General features: G+C 58.0%; 2 protein-coding genes across 2 annotated transcripts; one reads left to right on the top strand and one right to left on the bottom strand.

Annotated features, from left to right (window-relative positions):
* The first annotated feature begins 2,480 nt into the window (after positions 1–2,480).
* Positions 2,481–10,735, top strand: CDC42EP1 (CDC42 effector protein 1). Its single transcript, XM_046012952.1, has 3 exons — positions 2,481–2,621; positions 7,056–7,817; positions 9,154–10,735. The coding sequence occupies exons 2-3, from the start codon at positions 7,355–7,357 to the stop codon at positions 9,774–9,776; spliced, it is 1,086 nt and encodes a 361-aa protein (XP_045868908.1). The 5' UTR covers positions 2,481–2,621; positions 7,056–7,354; the 3' UTR covers positions 9,777–10,735.
* Positions 10,736–10,874: 139 nt separating this feature from the next.
* On the bottom strand, positions 10,875–14,944 carry LGALS2 (galectin 2). Its single transcript, XM_046012953.1, has 4 exons — positions 14,870–14,944; positions 12,924–13,006; positions 11,342–11,498; positions 10,875–11,177 (listed from the first exon to the last, which is right to left on the bottom strand). The coding sequence occupies exons 1-4, from the start codon at positions 14,873–14,875 to the stop codon at positions 11,031–11,033; spliced, it is 393 nt and encodes a 130-aa protein (XP_045868909.1). The 5' UTR covers positions 14,876–14,944; the 3' UTR covers positions 10,875–11,030.
* Between the last annotated feature and the right edge of the window lie 1,980 nt (positions 14,945–16,924).

Below are 16,924 nucleotides of genomic sequence, written 5' to 3'. Positions count from 1 at the left end.
AGTAGCAAATATCTGTCCTGGTATATACCATTTTATAGACAAAAAACTAGAGGATCAGAGAGGCCAAGTGCCTTTCCCCCAGTCACACAGTGCCTGGGAAGCCGCGTGAGCCAAGTTTTGGGTTCAAGGCCTTTGACACGGCACTAAATCGCTTCCTTTGCTAGTTGTTCTGGGGATCCTCTGGCTAGAATGCCAAGTAATTTATTGTCTAAATAAGTCACCTTTGAGAATAAAAGGAACTGTTGCTAATACACTGACGGGCGCCTGGCTCGCTCAGTCGGTAGGGCCTGCAACTCTTGATCCCAAGGTTGTAAGTTCAAGCCCCACGCTCGGTATAGAGATTACTTAAAAATAAAACCTTAGAGTGCCTGTGTGGCTCAGTCGGTTAAGTGTCCAACTCCTGACTTCAGCTCAGGTCATGGTCTCAGGGTTGTGGGATCGGGCCCCGTATCAGGCTCCGTGCTTGGCATGGAGTCTGCTTGAGATTGTCTCTCCCTCTGCCTCCTCCCCTCTCCTCTCTCTCTCTCTCAGATAAATAACTCTTTAAAAAATTTTTAATAACATCTTTTAAAAGATAAAATAATTGTGCTGGGCCCATCCTGGGCAAACAGGGAAGTATAGCCATCGTGCCAGAGCAGGAAGCTTTGGGCAAATCACTGCACGTCCCTGCAAAATGGACATGAGGCACTATTGTCCCTATGGGGGTCTCATGAGGATTAAATGTGGCAGTGCCTGTAGGAGGCTGTAGGGACTGGTGCTCAATAAATGCTGCTTATTACTACCATTATTAATGAAAACAGCTCCTAGTTCCTGCCTCCATCACTGTCCTTCCAGTCCATTCCTGGCTCAGAGAAAGGGCTTCCAAATACACATCTGACTCACACTGCCGACTGGCTCCCCATCCTGCCTGGGAGAGGCTGGACACCCGGACCAAGGTTAAGCCCCTACCACCTGGCCCAGTTCTCTCCCAGCCCTTGACTGTGCCCCCGCCCGCATCCCTGCCTCTCAGGGGTAGTCTCCCTTCTTCTTCACCCGTGCTCTTCAGCACCCCTGAGACTGTCCCCAGTTCCCCCAGGACAAAACACCTCTGAGCCGGACCGCAAGGAAAGGGCTCTGACCCATGGGAGTCTCAGTCCTACTGCTGTACCACTCGAGCGGGTGCTGGGAATTCTTTGGGCCTCAGTTTCCCCACCTGTTCCTCTGTCCAGCTGGGGAAAGAACCCCGTGCCTTGGTGGTCAGTGTGAGGATTCAGGGAGCCAATGCCAGAGGGCGAGCCCTCTGTCAACAGCAAAACCTTGTCTCCTCCACCTGAGGGTAAACACAGCCCTCCTCCCCAGCCCCGACATCACACTCAGACGACTTCCTCCAGCCACACCCGCCTCCTCCAGGAGATCCTTAGCTCCAAATCTTTGCTTGTGCCCTTCCCCTCCGTTCCCCCTGCCTACGTGTCCTTTACAGCTTAAGTCAGCCATCACCTTCTCACTTGCTGGGCCCCTCCTCTCCCCTGGAGGCTGTTAGGGGTCTCTGTGCAATGACAGCCCCAGGGACTTTCAGCCTGTCCCCAGGGAACTCACAGTAGCAGAGGAGGGGGGGAGGGGGAGAGAGAGAGACAGAGATCAGAGCTCTATCTCCCCTCCTTGAGGACCTGTGCAGGGCCGTTCCCTGCCCCTCCCAGCTGGGGTTGGGGGATGCTCAATAAAGCTTTCAGAACCCATCGGTCTCAGGTGTGGTCTTACCACCACTGAGTACCTGTTCAGCAGGCCTCCAAGGTGCTGACAGAGCAGAGAACAGCTAAGAACGTAACATCTGATGCCTACTATTATCCTATTTTACAGATGGGAAACTGAGGCCCAGAAAGGGTAAGCAGTGGCTAGGGCGGGGGAGGAAACCAGCCGGTGGGGTCCTAGGGCCCCCGTCCTTGACTACCACACCACACACCGCTCTACAAGTTGCCTACTGGGGTCTGCTCCCGGGTCTGGCTCAGTCAGGTCTGTGTCCCAGCACCCCTGAGGCCTGCGCTGGACTGAAAGGAATCCGGGATTGGGAGAAAGGCAGTGGGCATCCCAACTTGTAGAGCTCAGGGTCTACGCGGGTGTTCCCGGCATTCAAGGCCCCGGAGACCCAAAAGGAGCGGCTGGGGAGGCCAGGAGCCAGAGTCCTCAGATCTGGGCGCCCCAAGGCCCCGCGGGGAGCCAGTGGGGGAGGGGAGGGCTGCAGACGACGTGCGTCTCCCCCCACACCCCGCCCGCCCCCGGGCACCCGCACTTTCCCCGGGTCCCCCCTGCCCGGGGCCGCGGGCCAGAATCCCGGCCCCGCGCCCTGGCCGCCGTCCCTCCCCCCCCCCCCCACCCCGCCGCCCCGGCTCTCACCGCCCCTCGGGGCGGCACGAATGGTGCCCCGGAGGGGGCCCGGCCCCGCCCGCGGGCGGGAGGAGCGAGGCGCGGGGAGGGAGCGCGCCCACACCCCGCCCCCGCCCCGGAGCCAGCCCGCGGAGCCCGCGGCCAGGGCGGCGCAGACCGGCCCAGCCACTCGCCCGGGCTGCGCGCCGCGACGCGCCGCCGCCACCCCTGCCGCCGCGTCCTCCCCTCGGCCCCCGGTCCCCGGGGCTCGCGGAGCGAAGGTAACAGCGCCACCTGGGTGGGCGTGGACGCCGGCGGGGGAGTGGGGGGGAATCCCGGCACCCTCCTAGGCACCCGGGGGTGGGGTTGGGGGGAGGCCAGGCGGCCCAGGCGCCCCCGGTGCCAACAAGGAAGGCCCAGCCGCCGGCCGCGGGAGCGGCGTGGGGTCCCTTCAAGTTTGGGGGTTTTGTACTGTCCCCGGCGAGCGGAGGGGCGCAGAGTTGGTGTGTGTGAGCGGTAAAGCGGGCTGCGGGAGGAGGGGGCGAGCGGAGGGCCGTCTACGCTCCTTCCTGCCCTGGGAAAGGAAGGGAAGGAACGGGGAGGGGGCGACGTCCCGGAATGTCGGGCCCCTTGGCGAGGCCGGCGTGGAGAGCGGGAAGTGGGGGGCGGGAGGGACCGCTGGGGAGATGGACCAGGCACCCTGCCCCCTCCCCAACCGCCGCATTCCAGGCCGAGCAGCGGATGAGGTCATCCCGTCCGGTTCCCCTCGGGCCACGGCAGCCGGCTGTCCCCTTCTCCCGCGGAGCGACCCTCCCCATTCTAAACCCCTGCCTCCCAGAGGGAATGTTTTATAGCCAAAGTCTTTGCCGGGACTTCCAACGCTGACTGGCCTCGAGATTGTTCTGTCCTTGCCTCAACCAGGCAAGACCCGCGAAATCTGAAGCCCATTTTCTAGACGGGGAAACTGAGGCCTAGGGAGGCAGAGGGACCCGCCCGAGGCCGCGCCAAGTGCCTTTCGGGGACTGGAAACCAGGACTGGGGGACACTTGGTCCGTGGCCAACCCCCTTCCCGAGTCGAGGGCTTCGGCCCTAACTTGGAGTGGTGGGCCAAGAAATGTCTCCCCTCGCCCCCCACCCTCTTCCCTCTCACTCCCCTGTGACCCTTGGTGCTCCCTCCTAACCCCCTCAGAGTCCAGCAACAGCGTCCCTGCTGCGACTTCGGACAGCTTGATACCCTTTTCCTGGTTTCAGTTTGCCTGTCTCTCCACGTGCGGGGGTGGGGGTGGGGGCTTCAAGGGCTACGAGGGTCCCCAGGGAGTTAATCTTTTATTCTAGCGCCAGTCCTGACCCAGGCAGGGCCACGCTGTCCAGCGGTACTGGTGGTGTTACCTAGCTGGACACCGGTGGCAAGGGGGCTGTGTGCATGTGCGTGGCCTCCCTGGTGACAGGTGGCGCGGTGGCAGGCACACGGGTGACCCCCAGGTGAGCCCGAGGGTGCAGCCGCCCAGCCTCTGCCCTCCCCCAATGTCAGACAGCCCCCTCCCTCCACCGCACCATGGAGCCTCCACAGCGGCCCCTGTCGGCTGCTGTGAAAGCGTGGTCCCTGCCTCCCGCCTCTAACCTTGTCCTTTGCGGTCATGACCACCATTGAGTAACCTCTTCCCAAGTGCTTCCGCCTGACTATCCTCTGTAGACTAAATACAAGGACTGCTGGGACCTTGAGGCTGCTCGCTGACCACTCCTGCCCAGGTTAGGGGCACTGAATCCACGCAGCTGAGTCTCCGGCCTCCCAGGCCCGCCCTTCCTGAGCTTAGCTGCTGGGCATTGCCTCCTCCAACAACCCTCCCTGGGCCCTTGTGGTCCTGCCTGTGCCCTGGCATTTACTAGTGATGGTGACAGAATCCCAGGGAGGCTCCCGGCCACGGCACTTTCTTTGCTCTGTGACTTGGGGCTGGTCAGTCCCCTTTTCTGCACCTCATTTTGTTCACCTGTAAAATGGGTGTCATGAGCGTTAACAGGTAGTAATTCTGGGCTGTTGGGGGGAAGTAGGCCTTGCACCGGGACACCTGGAGCCCCTCTTCCTCCAGAGCCAGGTGGGTGCATCTGATCTTCCCCAGTAAACCCTGCAGTCAGCACCTGGGGCGAAGTAGCTGGGACCAAGGGGGCCCCGAATGAGAGATCTGTTTGTGCTGGCATGTTGGGTTTGAGCCGGGGCTGCTCTGCTCCAGGAACTGGGGCTCTTACGGCTCCTCTGGGAAAGGACCAGCTCTTGATGTTTGTTCTTGTTTTCCACGTGGGAAAAGAGGTCCCCCGTAGCAATGCCCTGCCCTTGACCCCACAGCCACTCTATGGGCAGGGTCTCTTTCTTGCAGTGTGCAAGGTAGAGAGTGAGGACAGACCTTCCAGAGGCATCCGGGAGGCAGGAGCATCCAAAGACTGGGGCAGAAGCTGGGCTCGCAAGTCAAAGTGGCCATGGGGATTCGGTGGGCACCAGAGTCCCTTTTGCTGAGACAAGAGTGGCTACTTTGAGGTGGGGGCTGGGAGAGCAGTGGGTGTAGCCACAAGACAAACATAGGGGCCCCTCACATGGCATCTCAGGGTGACCCCCCCCAGTTCCATCCCCCTCCCAAAAAGTCATCCCTACCTCTGCAGAGCTCAGAAACCTGGCCCCTGCCCTGTACCTGCTAGGAGACCTTGGCCAAGTCCCTTCCCTCTGAACCTTGGCTCTCCCTATAAAAATGGGCTAACCCCTCAGCTTTGCAGGGCTCTAGGAGTCCGATGACGTCATGTACTGGTTGGCCAACAGCAGAGTGCTCCGTAACTTAGCAAACATTACACGAGGACTTGGTGCCCGGGGTGCCAGGGAAAAGGATGATTCAGACACCCCCCCCCAGGGGGAGGAGTTAGCGTTGGGGGAGGATCCGAAGGTGGGAAGGGAAGAGAATGTAGTCAGAGAACAAAGCAAGCTCTGTTTTATTGCTTTCTTTGTTTTTATCTTGTTATTTAACCCTATTTTGAATTTCAAATAACATTCAGAGGGCAGTATTGAGATTTTTCTGCTTGGAGGTGGCTGCAAAATTAAAAAAAAAAAAAAGTTGAGGCACAGATCTAGGTGTTCTTGTTAAGGATTATTATCAACTTTTATCAGCTGAGGTCCCAGGCGCTTGGCAGTAGGTGACTTGCTCAAAGTCATACGGTGAAGCTTTTTCCCATCCACCCACCTACCTGCCCTCCCTTGGAAGGTGGCAAGGGGTGATCTTTCGGCAGGAAGGTCATTGTAGCTATCTCCTGCGATTGAACCCCTGTTGATATGGCACTTGCCACGTGCAGAGCCCAAGCTGGGTGTCAGGAGGGAGGGAGACAGGATTATCAAGACGGAGGCCACACCTTCACAGTGTGTCGCCAATTTGGGGAAACAAGACCGGGTTCCAGGAGCCGGTCAAGGGCTGTGTGAGTCAGAGGCTCTGAGTTCAAGTTTTGACTAGCTCTCTTGACGTGACCTGAGTTCAAGTCTCGACTAGCTCTTTTGAGATGACCTTGAGCAAATTTGGACCTTCTCTGGGCCACAGGAAAACCAGAGATCAGATCACAGGCTCATAGGCATCCTCCAGGGATGAGATCAGACCAAGAGAAGCTTAGAGAAGGATGGGGCGGGGGTGGCAAGGAATAGGCTTCTGACACCAACTAAGCTTTTTCCAAAACTTGTTCCCTGACAGCAAGTCTCCTGCCTCAATTTGAAAATAGTAAAGTTCTTCCCTGCGGGCCTACTCAGAGCCTTGAATCTGCTCAGGCATGCAATCGGCAGCTGGGAAAAGCCACTTTTGACCACAGGATCCTTTTTCCAGGAAGCACCTTGAAGGCGGAGGGTTCTGAGGAACCTTGGTACAGGCTGTTTACACAGCAGTTCCCAAAGCCTGTGGCAGGGCACCACCTCCCTCCTGGACTCTCTGAGTGGAAGACAGTTTAACCTGGGAGCAGAGGAGACTGTAGCTTTGGGCTCAAGGACTCTGAGTTGGTGGGGCAGAGTAAAGGATAGGCGGTGCCTTGGCCTTTTTTTTTTTTAACAGAAGCTTTTTTTTTTTTAAGATTTTATTTATATAGCTGACACAGAGAGACAACAGCGAGAGGGGGAACACAAGCAAGGGGAGTGAGAGGAAGAAGCAGGCTTCCTGCTGAGCAGGGAGCCTGATGCAGGGCTCGATTCCAGAACCCTGGAATCATGACCTGAGCCTAAGGCAGACGCTTAATGGCTGAGCCACCCAGGCGCCCCTGCCTTGGCCTTTTGACCGTGTAGACTCTTGCAAGACTCGGTGCCGCCTTTACTGTGAAACAGCGCCTCCCTCAGGGCTGTCGTGTGAGTTTCGTGAATGACCGAGGTAATTTACCAGCACTTAGTAGGCGCGTCCCAGATGGTGTGGCTGTAAGGACCATCCACGATCCTTCCTGCTGCACATCTCCAGTGGACAGCTGGGTGGATTATTCTGTCCCCCCTCCCAGTGGCCCCTGCTCAGTGGCAGCCACAATGCCGACCTGACCCCTGTCGTTTCCTTTGCCCACTCTTCAGTGTCAGGTGCCCGGCATTATACAGCGTGTCCTCCTCGTGCACTGGCAGAGACCCCCATCTCTGTCTGGTGGGTGTAGTCCCCTGCTCTCCCTCACGATGATTTGGACCCAGGATCCCCCGGGCCCACCATCATTTTCTCTCTTTCTTTCAGGAATCTACCCCTGGGCAGAGAGGGGCTGTCCACACTCGAGGCACAACCTGTCCCTTCCCTGTTCTGCGACCGAACACCTACGGGGGCTTCCCCAGGGCCAGGAGGCAGGCCCCAGAGAGAGAACAGCCATGGGCCTTCCACAGCCACAGCCTTTGGGGGCGACACGTTAGGAGCACAGAGGGTGAGGGGGGCAGCCTTCGTGCACCCCCTTCCGTGGGGAAGGAGGGAGCAGAGACGCAGACCCCCAGTCCAGGCCCCGGGCAGGGGCATGGACCAGCAGCTGTGAAGAGCCAGAGCTGATGCCAGGCCCCCAGGGGGCAGGAAGAGCCCCCACCATGAGCCTGGGCAAGCTCTCACCCGTGGGCTGGGTGTCCAGCTCACACGGGAAGAGGCGGCTGACGGCAGACATGATCAGCCCCCCGCTCGGGGACTTCCGCCACACCATGCATGTGGGCCGTGGCGGGGATGTCTTCGGCGACACCTCCTTTCTCAGCAACCACGGGGGCAACTCGGGGAGCACTCACCGCTCACCCCGAAGCTTCCTGGCCAAGAAGCTCCAGCAGGTGCGGCGGGTGGGGGCGCCGCCCCGGCGGATGGCCTCCCCGCCCGCACCCTCCCCTGCTCCACCCGCCGTCTCCCCGATCATCAAGAACGCCATCTCCCTGCCCCAGCTCAACCAGGCCGCCTACGACAGCCTTGTGGTGGGCAAATTCACCTTCGACCGCAGCCCTGCCGGCTCCACGGACGGCCGCTCCAGTTACGGTGAGGGCCTGGGCTCGCTGCTCATTCTGTAGGTGCTGAAAGGGTTTGATGGGTCAGCCCAGCCTCCGAGTGGCCGCTTTTCCCCCATGTGTTTGGTTTCCCCCACGGAGGTCAGGCCGAGACTGCAGACCGTGGATGGGGTAGGGGCCAAAGGGGACAAGCCAGCTCACTCCCCAAAACACACCGAGGTTGAGAGGTGAGGAGCTTGGGTTGGAGTCAGGCCGGCCTCTAACCTGCCCCGCTGTGTCCAAGCCCCTGGCGGAGCCCATCCCCTCCTGTCCCCTTCAACCGAAGCAGCCCTCTTGCATCAGAATGACAGAGTGGAGAGACTGGGAGTCTGGGCTCAGGATTAAAATCCTGGTTCTTCCTGATGTCCGACAAGCCAGCTGACCTCCATCAGGTCCAGGCCTGGCCTGTATCATTGCTGGGATCCACAGATGGGATAACATGCATCAGGCGTGGCCCCGAGTCGCAGAGTAGGTTCTTAGGACACAGGACTCACTGCTGTGTTGTTATTTGAACAGAAGTTCCCGAAACTTGGCCAGTTTGGAAAAAACACTCCCAGGGACGGTAGCCAGAGGTCCCTCCTGCTGTGGGGCGAGTGGCCAGGGCCACTTGGGAGCCACTGCTCAGCTCACCTGGGAAGTGGAGCCCCTGCTGCCCCCTGGTGGCCGTTCCCTGCCATGTGGCTTTGCCTCACCGCCAGGGGCTTCCTCCAGTGCTGCGCCTTCCCACGGCGGTGCTCAGACCTCCACGGGGAGCTGGTCCGCAGTAAACACCCCCCGGCCTTGGGCCTGGCGGTCCTGGAGCGAGAGTATGGTCCAGAGCTCCTTCGCAGGGCATCTGCCTGTCCTTCGAGTCTGTGACTTCTGTGCAGTCAGACCCTGGCTGCTGGTCCTCTCCCTGTGCATACAAACCAGCCCACGAGCTGTGGGTTCGCCTGCAGCCCTCGGCCCCTGTTGTGGAAGGGGATCAGGGACCATGACCATCAGTTGGGACTGAGAGCCAGGAGGTTTGAGCTCCAGGCTTCGCGCCACCGCCTCAGACTCTGTGACCCAGGGCAAGCCTTTCCCCTTGTCTCCAACTGAGTCTTACTTTCTTAATCTGCAAAATGGGAATGAGGACTGCGTGTCCATTTTCCACTTCGAGACTTGATAAGAAGATCCTATGAAAGACTCCAGGGTTCACTATATGGGAAAGAGGGGAGAAACTGAGGCCAGAGGGGAGAGTGACATGCTAGAGGCCAGTTAGCAACCTGGGCCCGGTCCTGGCTCTCCCCTCCCCAATTCCTGGTTAGGGATCCCAACTGTGACCCTGCTCCCCATTTTTCTTACAGGCGTGGACTCTGGGTTCTGCACTATCTCCCGCCTGCCTCGCCAGGAAAAGCCTTGTGACCGAGACCGTGATAGTACCTTCCCCCCGGAGCCCGGGCTTCGCCGCTCTGACTCCCTCTTGTCCTTCCACCTGGACCTCGACCTTGGCCCATCTCTCCTTAGTGAGCTGCTTGGGGTCATGAGCCTTTCAGAAGCCTCTGCAGCTGAGACCCCAGCCCCCACCACAAACCCCCCAGCCCCTGCCGCCAGTCCCCCAGCCCCTGCCTCAAGCCCCCAATCCCGTGGACACTGCCCCAATGGGGTAACTACTGGGTTGGGCCCAGCAGCTGAGATGAGGGCCAGCCCGGTGGAAGAGTATCCCCATGCACCTGCTCACATGGCCCCTGGCAGGCCTTGCGGAGCGAGCTGGGGGGACAGGGACAGGCAGGGCAGCTGCCACCACACTGAGCTAGATTCCTGGCCGGAGCCCAGGAAGGTGCTTCCCCAGGCTCGGGCTTCTTGGGAGAGCCTGGACGAAGAGTGGGGGGTTCCCCAGGCAGCCAGCAGGGCCCCCGTGCCCAGCACAGTGCAAGCAAACACCTTCGAGTTTGCTGATGCTGAGGAGGACGATGAAGTCAAGGTGTGAGCTCAGGACCCTGCCTGGGCCCAGGGCGCCACCCAGGAACAGCCCAGGTGCAGCGCCTGCACCTGACGACTAGGTCTTCTGGTGATTGATGGGAGAGCTGAGCCGCCCCCCAGCTCCTCCGCACCTCTGCAGGACAGACAAGGGAGGGAGCCCAGAGGAGACCAGGCTCATTCTGGATCCTGCTGGGCTGCTTTGCCCAGCTCCCCCGGTCACTCTGGACCCACGGTCATTCCTGAGGCCCACCCCCACCCCTGTGCCACCCCCCGCTGGTTGTGGAGGGCCCAGCATCACAGTGCAGCCTTTGTGCAGGAAAAACTGTCCTTGCTGGGGGCGGAAAGGGGGGCAGCGGGGTGCATACCACACAGGGCCTTTGTCTCCTCTCCCAAAGGGACCGCCTGTCCCTAGCCCATCCTAGAGCTGCCCCCAGCAGGGTCCCTGCTGCATGCCCAAGAGCCCCAGCCCTTGCCTAAGGCTGCTTCCCAGACATTACAGACCTAAGACCTGGCTTATCCCAAAAGTCTCAGAGAAAAGTCAGGTGTGACCTCACAGGGGAGGAATCCCATCTTCCTGTGCACCCCAGACCCGCTTCTGGGTCCTGATTAAAAAAAGCTTTTTGATAAAAGGTGTCCTGCAAGATGCTTGGAGAACTAGGAGAACAGGGTCCCCTCCACCTGCTTAAACAGCCTCCCAGCATGTTTGGAAAACCAAAGAATCACGCTTTCTCTCCCCCCCCCCCATCACCCAAACGCCCGGGGGCCCCCAGTGAAGGGAGGGGCCGAAGCAGGGGGTAATGAGTAACCAGATTGGAATGAATGTTCCAGCGATAAAGAGGCCCAGGTGGGAGCCTTATCTACAGTTCCTGGAACAGCCCCTGGCCCAGGTGCCTGGAACCAGGGCCTGTCCGGAGATCCCAGGGGGCAGCTTGGCGCTGGGCCCTGGTGATAATCGGAGACAAAGAGGCAGCAGTGGGTGCTTGCAAGTGTTTGGGAGCGCGTCCCGACCCCCACCTTGCAGCCCTGTGACCTCGTGCCTCAGTTTCCTTCTCCATAGCATGAGGATGCTGAGGGTGTGATGTAATGAAAACAGTGGCCATGGAAAGACTGGCTTAAAGATGGGTTCTTTGTTGGTTCTTAGCCTTAGGGGAGGAGAGGAAGGTCCCAGGGGCAGGAACCGCTGGTCCTGTGTGAGTGGGTGGAGAAGCCCAGGAGAGGGCATCTGCACCCGGGGTCTTCACTCCAGGGAGGCGCTGTCCCCTTAGTCGATCTTGAAGGAGGAGACGCTCAGCCCGCCCAGCACGCTCAGGTAGCTCAGGTGGCTGTGGCCCATCCTGTTGGGAAAGGTCAGCTGGTGCCCATCTGGCAGCTTCACTTCGAATCCGTCATCCCCAAAGGTCACGGTGATCTGTGGAGAGAGGAGGGTGTCAGGGAGGCAGGAGGCCCCGGAAGTGGGCCGGGGCGGCCCGCGGTGGCTCAAAACAGTGCCAACACGTGTCTAGGCCAGGGGGCCCTACCCTCTGGGCTCTCCCAATGACCTCCTCCTCAGGTGCCTTTCCCCTCCAACCTCACCTTGACCTCTGACCCGGGGCTGAAGCACATATGACCTTCCCGTTGCTCCTGCCCCCATCTGCCATCCCGTGAGTTGCAGACGATAGTGGATTCACTGAAGCGTGGGTTGAAATGCAGGTTGAGCTTCTCCGGCCCCTGGCCTAGATTGATCACAAATCTGGCGGGAAAGGGGTGACAAGTCAGGACTGGGGGCCAGCCCTGGGGGAAACTGCTTGGGTTGACCACAAGCGGAAAGGATCACGAGAGAAAGTATTAATTGCAGCCCGTGCCTTAAAACAAAGGAGGCAACAACCCGGTCAAACGTAGCATGGGGAGAACCGAGTTCCGTTTGGTGCCCGGACTCAGGCTCTGGACAGGAGGGTCACTGGGAGTGACAGTGTCTGGGATGGGAAATGCCCATCCTGGCCGGGGGGGGGGGGGGGGGGGGGGGGGGGGGGGGAGGACTGCTGTCCTCAGGTATCTGGAGGCCTATTGTGTTTGACCCTAAACATTTAAGCTAAGGTTTTGTGTTTTGTTTTGTTTTTTTAAGAAACAGACTTTTTTTTTTTTTTTTAACAGACAGAGATCTCAAGTAGTTGGAGAGGCAGGCAGAGAGAGAGAGAGAGGAGGAAGCAGGCTTCCCACTGAGCAGAGAGCCCGATGTGGGGCTTGATCCCAGGACCCTGGTACCATGACCTGAGCGGAAGGCAGAGGCTTAACCCACTGAGCCACCCAGGCGCTCCTAAGCTAAGGTTTAAACGTTAAATGTGAGCTCCCTGTCGTTGCAGGTGCTCAATTAGGGGTCTCTACAGCCTGGCTTAGGCCGTCAAGGTGCCTGAAAGTAGGATGCGCTGAGTCATAAAGAGGGTGCTTTCAGCGGGGGGTCTCAGACCCGAGGACTCACAAATGTCTGTAAACTTGAGGAACCCAAGTAGGAGGAGGGGGGTGACCTTGCTGTTGGCTCCTCCCACCTACATCAGCCCGCCCCTCCCCAACCAAAAGTTCATGGAGATCAGCCTCAAGAAATTCTCTACCGGTTCAGCACACAGGTAGATCCTGATGCTGAGCTGTAACCCCGGGGAGCGTCCCTGAGGCCCCTCCTAACGGAGAGGAGGCAAGTGAGACCCCTTGGCGCCTCCTGGTGGCTGTCCCCGGTGTAACATGTGAGAGGTTGGCCCTCTGCCGGTTCAGCGGGGTAAAGCGGGTGATGGAGGGGGCGGGCGTGGGCTTTCAATAGACACACCTGACCCCCCGGGGGGCTGGGCAGAGCTCCAGGGGCTTCTCCACCTGCCCCGTCAACGTCTTTGGGGACCACGGAGTTGAGCATATAGCATGAGCTGTGAAATTCTGAGGGTCCCCAAGCAGCCTCAGCCATGAAGGCAGGCCCCTCACAGGAGGGGAGCCAGCGGGGGCGTGGGAGGGTGTGAGAATGAGCAAGGACGTAAAAAAAGCCCTTTTGGGCTGAGGTCGCTGTCCTCCGTGTGCATCTCACAGGGCTGCCCTGCCCGCCCCCACCTTCCAGGCCTGTTTGGGCTTGTGGACAGCTCCCCTGCCCCCTTCTGCCCCACCCCATCCCCCACTCCCCGCCCCTCCCCTTGCTCACCCATCAGCATCACTGGCAATCTTGCCCTTGATCTTCAGGGTTGTCCCCAACTTCATGTCCATGTTCATTATCTCAAATTTTCCCTGTGCCAACAGAGAAGCATTGCACAAAAAGCCCATCACACGCATGCCCAGAGCATTTCTGCCACTCACAAGCACCATCGCATGGGGCTGCAGGTCGCACTCACCCTCTGCACCCTCGAGGGCACCGAGCTGGGAAGGGTTCCCCCACCATTAATATAAGAGATTTGGACTGGGGGCGCCTGGGTGGCTCAGTGGGTTAAAGCCTCTGCTTTCAGCTCAGGTCATGATCTCAGGGTCCTGGGATCTAGCCCCACATTAGGCTCTCTGCTCGGCAGGGAGCCTGCTTCCTCCTCTCTCTGCCTGCCTCTCTACCTAGTTGTGATTTCTCTCTGTCAAATAAATAAAATATTTAAAAAAAAAGAGAGAGATTTGGACTGGGTGCTCTCTGGAGCAGGAGGGAAGAGAAGGCAGGGTTGGAATGAGCGGAGAAGCAGAAAGAGGGTCGGGAAGGTCTCTGGGCCACAGAGCTCCCCGCCCCCCACCCCCAGAGGCTGAGGACAGGTACGACATCATCCCTGCCACACATGACCCCACCTGTGGCATTCACGTTCTGCATCTTTTTTTTTCTTTTTTAAGATTGTATTTATTTATTTGACAGAAAGATAGAGAGCACAAGTAGGCAGAGCGGCAGGCAGAGGCAGAGGGAGAGTGAGAAGCAGTCTCCCTGCTGAGCAGGGACCCTAAATCCCAGGACCCTGGGATCATGACCTGAGCCGAAGGTAGCTGCTCAACTGACTGAGCCACCCAGGTGCCCCACACATTCTGCATCTTATCCATACTGGCTTGAATGGTGTTTCCCAAAAAGTCACGGCCACCTAACACCCGAGGCTGTGACCTATCTGGAGTTACGGTCTTTGCAGATGCAATCAAATTAAGAATTGCTTAGGGCGGGCCTTAAGCCCAATATGACTGGCATCCTGATAAGCAAAGGGAAAGTGGGTCCAAGGACACAGACATGCAGAGGAGAAGGCTCCGAGGACAGAAGCAGAGATGGGAGCCATCCGGCCACAGCCAAGGACCACCGGACTCCCCGCAACCACTGGAAGCTGGAAGAGACCAGAAAGGATCCTTGCCTGGAGCCTTCAGGGGAGACCTGACCCTGCCGACCCCTGGATTTCAGACTTCTACCCTCTGAAACTCTGAATCAATGTGTTACGGCAGCCACGGGACACTAAGACACTTTCTGATCCTCAGACGCCGTCTGTGACCAGTTCCACAAAGGCAGGAAACTGGGGCTCAGAGAGGGGGAGTGACTTGTCTGAAGCCACACAGCCAGCTATGACAGAGAACCAGGGACCGCAAGGAGGATCCACTCAAACTCCTGCACTTCACAGGTTGTGACCTTGGGCCACTTCCTCCCCCAGCCTCAGTTTCTTCATCTTTGGAAAGCTCAGTCGAGAGGCATCGATCGGTCTGCCTTGGTCTCAGGTCACATCTTGGAGTCCTGAGTTTGAGGCCTGGCTCATCAGGGAGTCTGTTTCTCCTTCTGCCCCTCCCCCTGCTCGTGTGCACGCTCTCTCTCTCAAATAAATACATAATTTTTAAAAAATTCAGTGGGTGTTGGCAATTATTATTACTCCTAATATTATTATTATTATGGATAAGCAACTGAGTGTAGAGAGGGAGAGAGGCAGGCGTGGGCTCCCGCTGCAGGGTGCTGGGAAGAGCAGAAAACATCCCTGCGACAGGGCAGTGGAGGCCGTCTGTCTGTCTGTTCCACTCGGTCACGATACAGATAGGGAAACCGAGGCCCAGAGTGGGGCAGTGACGCTCTTCCCCAGCCCCCCTCCCCACCAAGCCGCTGTGCTCAGGCAGGGATCCAGGAACGGAGGAGGGGAGCAGCCGGGAAGCCGGCATCCTCACCGACATGGTGGCAGCTCCTGGCCGCAGCTCTCGGGGCTCCTGGAGGCCTGGGCTCAGAATTGCACCTCCCGGCCCAGTTTATATTCTAGAATATTACACATTAACTCTCTCAAGGCCATAAATGGGGACTTTAGTCCCTTCTGCCGGGTGTCTCTCCACGGGCATCTCCCAGGACCCAGAACAAACAGGAGAGACACTTCTCATCTGGGCGTGCCCAGCCCCACCCAGAGCATCCTCCGGACTTACCTGCTCCCAGCCTCCTGCCTCCAGCCCCCAGGCCCCCTGCACCCAGCCCCTGCCTCCCACCCCCTGCACCCAGCCCCCCCTACCCACCCTCCAGCCCCCCTGCTCCTAACCGCCCATCCCCTGCCCAGCCGGGCCAGCACGAATCCTGTATGAGCTTGGCAAGCCACCTGAGGTCCCGAGCCCCGCTTCCTCATCCTCAAACAGAGAGACTTGCTCTGTAAAAAAAACCTCGAAGCTTCTCATTTTCTCTGATGTCAAGGTTCATTGAGAGCCTTTTGTTTTGTTTTCTCCCCTCACCCCATGATTTTTCTGATTGTACGAGTAAGTCTTAAAAGCAACCCATGGTGGATTCAAGGAAAACTCTAGAAGTATCAACATCCAACTGTTAAAAATCAGAGAAGGCGGTGGGGGGGGGCTGAAGTGGGGCAGGTACTGGGAGTTTAAATGCTTTGATCTTCGGTGACTTACGTCACTGACGGGCTCACAAAGGCAGTTCGAGATATGAAGGGTGAGAAAAGTCAGAAACAAAGCAAGCGCTCACAACCCTCCCGCCAGAAGGAAACCTGCTTGCTCTCCGGGTGCCTTTCCCTCCTCCGGGTTCTCTGTGGACTCATATCACAGGCAGCTCTCTGTCGATGCCGTTTTGTGTCCTGCTTCATTGACTAAACGTTAATGCTCACAAATCTGTATTTCACAACGATCGTGTAATGCCCCTGAACTATTACGCTGTTCACTGGCTAAATTGATTGGACTCGTTTCCTTTTGCTGAACACTTAACCTTAATTCTAAATGTTTGCTCTTAAAAGTGCGGCTGCATTAAAATCTATTTGCATAGGACGTTTGACTGCATCCTGACCACGAATTTAGGGTGGATTCCCAAAAAAGCAGGATTTTTCTAGAGCCCTGGTTTGGCCGGCCAGAGTGGTTTCCGCTCTGGGAAGGGGTGCGGGCAGGCCGGCCCCACGGGGAGGCCTCGGGTGCCAGGAGCTGACGGGTGGCTTGCTGCCCAGTGCTCACAGAGGACACCACCTCCAGGCCCCCACCTTCCTCGAGAGGAAGGTGATTTCCTCATTTTAAGCCACAAGGAAATCAATCCCTTCTCGGCCTTCCTCCCAGGGCTGCGGCAAAGCCCAAGCAAGATAAGGAATTTTCAAGTGCTCTGTACACAAAAACCCCTTATCAACAGAAACTACACCTTGAAAAGGTGCTATTTTTCTGATTATAGCGTAATTCTAGCTCCGGGTAGGTTTCGATAAGCTCACAAAGTAGAAAGAACTTACACGCTCACTTGTTTTAGAAAAGTCCTTAAAGAGGGGAGCACGTGGGCGCCTGGGTGGCTCAGTGGTTTGAGCCGCTGCCTTCGGCTCCGGTCATGATCTCAGGGTCCTGGGATAGAGTCCCACGTCGGGCTCTCTGCTCGGCAGGGAGCCTACTTCCCTTCCTCTCTCTGCCTCTCTGCCTACTTGTGATCTCTCTCTGTCAAATAAATAAAAATAAATAAAATCTTTAAAAAAAAAAGGGGGGGGAGCACGTGCCCTCGTTCCGAATCAGACACTCTTCTGTGTGTATGTGTGACATCAAAGAAAGATTTGTTGAAATAGAGGCGCCTGACTTTCTCAGTTAGCTGAACGACTGCCTTCGGCTCAGGTCATGATCCCAGGGTTCTGGGATCGAGCCCCGAGTTGGGATCCTTGTTCAGCAGGGAACCTGATTCTCCCTCGCCCTTTGCCTGCCACTCTGCCTGTTTGTGCTCTCTCTCTCTCTCTGTCAAATAAATAAATAAATAAATTTTTAAAAAATCTTTTAAAA

Source organism: Meles meles, chromosome 7, assembly GCF_922984935.1.
Source record: "Meles meles chromosome 7, mMelMel3.1 paternal haplotype, whole genome shotgun sequence".
NCBI lineage: Eukaryota > Metazoa > Chordata > Mammalia > Carnivora > Mustelidae > Meles > Meles meles.
This window is presented reverse-complemented; position numbering and strand designations above follow the sequence as displayed.

Coding starts and splice junctions, on each gene's coding strand:
- CDC42EP1 (XM_046012952.1), top strand. CDS start 7,355: ATGCCAGGCCCCCAGGGGGCAGGAAGAGCCCCCACCATGAGCCTGGGC. Junction 7,818..9,153: donor GGACGGCCGCTCCAGTTACG/GTGAGGGCCTGG, acceptor TTTTTCTTACAG/GCGTGGACTCTGGGTTCTGC.
- LGALS2 (XM_046012953.1), bottom strand. Junction 11,499..12,923: donor ATTGCCAGTGATGCTGATGG/GTGAGCAAGGGG, acceptor CTTTCCCGCCAG/ATTTGTGATCAATCTAGGCC. Junction 11,178..11,341: donor GCCCCGGGTCAGAGGTCAAG/GTGAGGTTGGAG, acceptor CTCTCTCCACAG/ATCACCGTGACCTTTGGGGA.